We start from the raw sequence: 6,503 nt of genomic DNA, 5'->3' as shown, positions 1-6,503 counted from the left end.
TGAACCAAAAGCACTTCAAGTGTTTTTTAAAGGAATGGATTAGAAATATCTTCCCTATGTTATTGATTTAGAAATATATTTGCATATGATGTAGTAAGGTCAGGATATAAATTTAACTATACTCCTTGAGATTATTGCTCTAGAGTAGTCCCAGTCACTGAAACCAGCTGCTGGTGAGTGAAAGCTGTTTTTAATGCACATAACTATTTCCGTTCGGATGAAATCAAGCTTTCCGTACGCAGCGCTGGATAGCCTTCTCCAAGGCTACAAGAGGCCACCGTGTCAGGTTTCCAGGACGCTGGGTCGTCATTTGCCACTCCTTTACGCTAATGATTGTATTGTTTTAATTCATTCACTTACAGGAAAATTGACACGAGACATTTATATTAGGGAGCTAATGGAGCCACCTAATGACTAATTGATTAGATCCCCGAGTGCGACTCCAACCCAGAGTGGCCCAGAGGAATTCAGGCAATTACTAGGCTGGGTTGTTTGGGAGCAACTAATCAGCGCATTGGGGCGAGTGGGCGAGGGGGGGGGCTTTTACTGTCTTGATTTATGAGACGTGAACATTAAATATGTTTGCAGAAGAGGAGGAAGTTTGCAGATCCCGAGCATTTTCCCTCCGGGGGGGAGAGAGCGAGAAGGTTTTGTTTTTAATAAGAGGATGAAGGGGCCGCATCAGAATGGAGAGAAAGGAGGGCGGGGAGAATAATCGCTCAGCCGGAGAGCAAGAGGGACACACCAAAGACAGTCAAAGAGCAGATACTGAATCAAAAAGCACGAAGGGCCGCGTTTTACAAAGCAATCTTAACCAGTGGTCCTCTGAATCTGATTCTGCGCCCGGGTGGTAGCGGTCTCAAGCTGACCCATACCTGGCTGCCCAAGCAAGCTTCAGACCTGATGGGACACCTTGGTTGTTAGCATCTTCCCTTACCCTCTGTGTGTACCTGAGCACGACTATTCGGGAGATGGAAAAGACAATGGGGGGGATTCCACTCAGACCCAACGACCAACTTGTCCTTCCCCGGTTCCTAAATGAGTACGGGAAAGGGTGGGGGTGGGGAATGAAGAGAAAGAAACTCACCTACTTGATCTGAGGCGACCCACAAGAGGTTGTATAAAAAAAAAAAACCCAAACCCTACTTGAATTCTTTCTTTTCGCTCTCTGTTTCATACCTAGAAACCTTCTTTACCAAGATATCCCCAAGGATCTCTACCGGTGCCTGGTCAAACTATTTTGGCAACAAACAAAAAATGCTTCGGAAGAGGAAATGCAATACCGAATCACCTTTAGGCACAGTAATAACTAGATATAAACGCATGGACACTCTCCGTTCATCCTTCCCTTGCCTGGATCTATGACCCTTGGTTAAGAGGGCACTGCTGGGCAGAAGATGAAAGCTACGCGACGCAATCGTCTCCTAATGCTAGGGCCCAGTGATTCCAACGCCCAGGTGAGGGATCCAGTGGAGATCAGTAAATGTGCCTCGAATCGCGCTTGCGAAGGGAGGTATTAGACGAAACAAAATCCAGACGTAACATTTCTGCTGTCCACAGACAAGCTCCCTTACACAGATAGGTAACACTTTCTCATATATATATATGTATAAGAACAGTAAGAAACATAAGATATACAGACCACTCCCCTTTCTTTTCTTTTTCCGGTATCGCTGGGAAAGTTTCCTTCATCTGTCTCCAGATCAGTTCTGGATTTCCTTCTCAAAAGGCAGCCTACGCAGAAGAGCAATATAACAACTGCAAACTATAAGCAGCAAAAGTCAACGAGAAATGACCACTAACTTAATCCCCGTTTCTTCTTTTCCTACCCAAGATAATCCTTCGCCTTGCTTCTGTGCAGCGCCTGGCTCTGCGCGGCGATGGCCATATGAAACGAGCGATAAGTTAATACAACCCAACATCGCATGATAAATAAAAGATGGGAGTTTGAAAAATAAAGAGTATAAAGAAAAAAAAGGACGGAGCCGGGGATGAAATTTGAAGATTTTTTGGGGGGAAACGCCAGATCCTAAAATGAGAGCCATGTGTTTGTGTGGGTGTGTGGGTGAGAGTTTATTCGGGAGCTGTCCAAATGCTGAAAGAGAGAACGCCGACTTTGGAAAGCAAAACAGTTTCAGCAAAGGGATTCTGTTGGAGCTTGGGAAAGTTTTTAATTCCCGGCATCCTATACCAAGAAGGAAACAAAAGATGCTGACAGAAAAACGGTACTTTTTCCAAACTTCTCTTAAAACCTAGGCTCATTGTTTGCTCCGTATTGAACCTGACTTTTAAAAGAAGTCATTTCATATAGGAATGCCATCTGAGCTGTTTGTAATAAAAGGAATGTTAAAACAAGAGTTTTTCTTGTTAATCTCGGGTTGGCAAATTAGCCAGTTGATAAAACAAATGTAACTGGTGGAGAGGTAAAGAGAAAGTAACTAGAAGTAGCAAAATACCTTCTCGGACCGGACGTGCAGAAATCTACAACAGGTGATGTTAACGGAATAGCTGAGAAAAATCTTTAAATATCTCTTACCTGGATTTATTTTTAAAAACCTAAAGGCCATTCAAGAGTATATGAATTCCTGGCGGCCAGTGAAGAAAGGATGCAGGCAGAGTTGCTTTCTGTCCCTTTTATACCACCCTGTCCAATTAATATTGCATCAGCCTTATTTTAAATTTTCAGAACCCACAATATAATGTAATGACATAAGGGCATTTATTATTAAAGGACATTTGATTGGGGGGGGGAATCATTGGGGCTCCATGCAAAACAAGATAAAACGAGGACATATGAGGAATGCAATAGTTCTAGGGTTTTTAAAAAAATTATTGTTCCTTTCACGAACTCCAAAGTATGAGTTTTAAAAGATGAGTAGCCCCTACTCCGAATTTTGTTGCTGGATATTCACTGAAACGGGAAGGCGAGGTGTACAGAAGATCAATGGGCTTCCATCATTAATTTTTAATCGTTTAAGGTGCTTCCGGGGTTCATAAATAAAAGCTCTCTTTTTCTTTTAAAACAGAATTCCAAATGAGCCTTGGATAGCGTTGTTTCTAGTGCTTTGGTTTCCTTAATGAAACTTCGGAGCATGAAGTTCCATCGGTCTCATGGTGAGAAAAACTTAGCTAAACTTTTGTTAGGGGAAAGTCAGCTTAGCTTCTTATGAACAGAGGTATAATTTGTGGGGTTAGTTCTAACCATTAGTAAACTTCCTCCCTAAGAACTTTTAAGGATCTGGCAAACGTTTCTTCTCTTTGATCCTACACTAAAAAGTGCAAACACTGCTATAGTGGTAAACAGCACACGCACAAAATATAGTTAGGAAAAGGCCTGATTTGCTAGGGAAAAGCTCTGATTCGAACTTAGCTGTAATATATACACGGTAAGGAATATATAAATAATGAGTAACACCTGACGGAATTGCTGGCCCACTAAATCAACAGCAGCATAGACTCTGCGCATGGGGGGGGGGAGTATTTTCAGTTTCTTTTAAGTACAAAACTTTCTACAGAGCTTGTTTCGATCGTATGTCAGATATTTTTCAATTAACCCCCCCCTCCAAACAGCAGGGGGTTTTCATTCTGGTTGAAAAATAAACCATTTTTATTTGAGAAGTTTCAGAATTAGTTTCCGGTAGGTCGGGAGATAAGCGAGGCAAACTAAAAACTGGTTCAGCTACATCAGATCACGCAGGCGCACCAAACTATGGGAGCGAAACATGAACTATTCGGCGGGAAGGGAAGCCGGGACTGGGCGACGTTATTGCAAATGCAGAGTCAAGCTATTTGGAGAACCCCTTTCCTATAACTTAGGGTGGAGACCGCTTTAATTAAAGCAAAAACGGACAGAGACTGACAGATTTTATTGTAATGATTCCTCTCCCTTGTGACTGCCTCCAGATCAAGTTGGGTACAAGGCTAGGCATGTCGGCGGTAGACAGAAATTCAGACTTGTTTGGAAGTCCAGTGGCAAACTCTCTCATTACAGAAGGTAAATGAAAGTTCTCGGACTTAAAGCAGATTCGACCTACTCGAGTCAATCACTTAAAAGCCCAGCACTCCCTCCATCTCAGTTTGTTTTACCGACCGAGCTAAGCTTGCGTGGGTATCAATCTGACTTACTAAACCCAATGGAGGTTTTGCTCTCTGGGTTCTGAAAACGCTTGCTTGGAATAAGTCCCTTGTAAATAAATGAGACGTTCCCCTGTACACCTGTCTAGGAGGACTGGCGTGCCAGTCTTGTGGTCCGCGAACGGAATTCAGTTCTGAATGGTGAGTTTTAAGTAGATCTTTTCCTTTCCCCCCCCCCTCCCCCGAAAAATGACTTGGAGATAATTGTGTGTGTGACGAAGAAGCTGACGACCAGCGGGGTATTTCGCAGAATTAAAAATATAGCTATCCTCCCCACCCCCCTTTATGAAAGCAACCAAGTATAAAAAGGATCTACAGATCTCGGACAGCATGCAATTGACCAGGCGAGGGGGTCAGCTCCGCCTTCCCCAAACTTGGCCTCAAGCTGGAGCAATGGATTTTCTGAAAATAGGCTTTTTAAAAAATATAAGTCAGTGTCACACATCTGAAAAACTCTTCATTCTTCCGTGGGGTCCAGTTCCCCTCCAAGCCACAACCATCCTTGAGTTTCTTATTGCGTTTTTTTAGAAATGTATTTTAAAACCCCCAAGTACCTCTCCAGTTCCACCTCTTCCAGCCAAACTGGAAAGCGTCCTCCAGGCCAGTGCACTAGAAGTGAGAGCCGTAACCCCGGCGGAGGAAGCGGGGGGGAGGCGGGTGGCGCGGGGGACCCTAACTTTGTTTTCAGGCAGGCAGGCAGGCAGCCGGGAAGAGCCGGGGAAGCACCGCACGAGGGCAGGCGACAGCAGTGCTCCCGCGGCGGCCGGCGGCGGCCGGGAGGGAAAGGCTCTGTGGCTTGGGTGGGCCGTCCGTCCCGAGAGCTCCCCCCTGCCGTGCCGAGCGGTGCGCCCGAAGAGTTTCGGAGCGGGCGGCGGCGGCGGCGGCGTCTCAGTGTCCGGCCGAGTACTTCATGCGTTTCTGCTTCTGCCGCTGGTTGCAGAACCAGACGCGGACGACGTTCTTCTTGAGGTCGAGCTTCTCGGCGATGGCGGCGATCTTCTCGGAGGAGGGCCGCGGCTGGATGGCGAAGTAGGCCTCGAGGGAGCGCTTCTCGGGCGCGGCGATGGAGGTCCGCTTGCGCTTCCGCTCGGCGGCGGCGGCGCCGCTGAAGAGCTCGGGCTTGGCGTGCCGCTCGCGGTGGGCGGCCTCGGCCTCCTCCAGCCAGGCCTGCAGGACGGGCTTGAGGGCGATCATGTTGTTGTGCGAGAGCGTCAGGGACTCGAAGCGGCAGATGGTGCTCTGGCTGAGCGAGCCCACGCCCGGGAGCTTCAGGTTGGCCAGCGCCGAGCCCACGTCGGCCTGCGTGACGCCCAGCTTGATCCGCCGCTGCTTGAAGCGCTCGGCGAAGGCCTCCAGCTCCCGCGGGTCCGACTCCACGTCGCTGAGGCAGGGCCCCGCGGCCAGGCTGTTGTGGGGCGCCGCCGAGACCGCCAGGCCAGACGAGGCGGGCGGCGGCGGCGGCGGGGGCGCGGGGCGCCGTGCTCGGGGCCGCCCATCAGCGCGGGCGAGAGGTGGTCCAGGAGTTCGCCGTCGAGGCCCTGGTGCGCCACGGCGTGCGGGTGGTGGGGGTGATGGTGGGGGTGATGGTGGGGAGAGGAGTGATGGTGGGGGTGGTGAGCGGGGCTGGCCGAGATGGGCACGGTGGGCGCGGAGGTAGCCGGGCAGGGCACGCTGCTCATGGTATGGTAAGTGGCGTCGGGCTTGAAAGGATGGCTCTTGCCGTGCGAGACCAGGTCCACCGCCGCCAGAGCTTCAGCCCGGGCCAGCAGACTCTCATCAAAGCCGCCGAATATATTGCCCTGCAGCTGCAAGCGAGAACGAGCAGAGCGGAGTCAGTGGGGAATACTGTCAAGTCAGGATTCAAAAACATTTCTTTCTCTCTCTCTCTCGCTCGCTTTCCCTCTCCCTCTCCCTCGCTCCAGCACGGAGAGTCTTCCTCAAAGCTCAGGTCATAAAAATTAATATGAAGGCAGAAGAGGCTTTGCTTGAACAGACGTGTGGATCAGAGCGCGGGAGGGGGGGAGAGAGAGGGCGAGCCAGACGCGATTGTTCTGGCGACATGAAAAAAACATTAAGCGGGGGCCTGTCAAAAAATGTGCCTTAAAGCAGTAATTATGCTTCATCTACATACCTGCGGGGCCGGCAGGCACACGCGGCGCATCGCCTCCGAGCTGGAGTGCAGGCTGGAATACTTGGCTTCCTGCAGGGCAGGGTGCATGCCGAACGGCTGCTTGGCGTTCATGCCCATCATCTTGGCGCACCTTGCAGGTAGGCAGCCCCTGACATCGAGTCAGGGCTGGCTCTCTGGCTGGCGACTGTCAAAGTGAGCTATTTTCAATGACAAAGCGTCCCTCCCCCCCCCCCCTCCC

The 6,503-nt window shown here is 49.5% G+C and overlaps 1 protein-coding gene across 1 annotated transcript; it reads right to left on the bottom strand.

The window, feature by feature from the left end:
• Nucleotides 1-5,022: 5,022 nt before the first annotated feature.
• On the bottom strand, nt 5,023-6,385 carry POU4F3 (POU class 4 homeobox 3). The gene is given in 3 exon segments (XM_015413607.1): nt 5,023-5,606; nt 5,609-5,939; nt 6,266-6,385. Coding segments are annotated over 3 exon segments (1,035 nt in total).
• Between the last annotated feature and the right edge of the window lie 118 nt (nt 6,386-6,503).

Source organism: Gekko japonicus, unplaced genomic scaffold (genome assembly GCF_001447785.1).
Source record: "Gekko japonicus isolate JY-2015 unplaced genomic scaffold, Gekko_japonicus_V1.1 scaffold373, whole genome shotgun sequence".
In the NCBI taxonomy this organism is placed as follows: domain Eukaryota; kingdom Metazoa; phylum Chordata; class Lepidosauria; order Squamata; family Gekkonidae; genus Gekko; species Gekko japonicus.
This window is presented reverse-complemented; position numbering and strand designations above follow the sequence as displayed.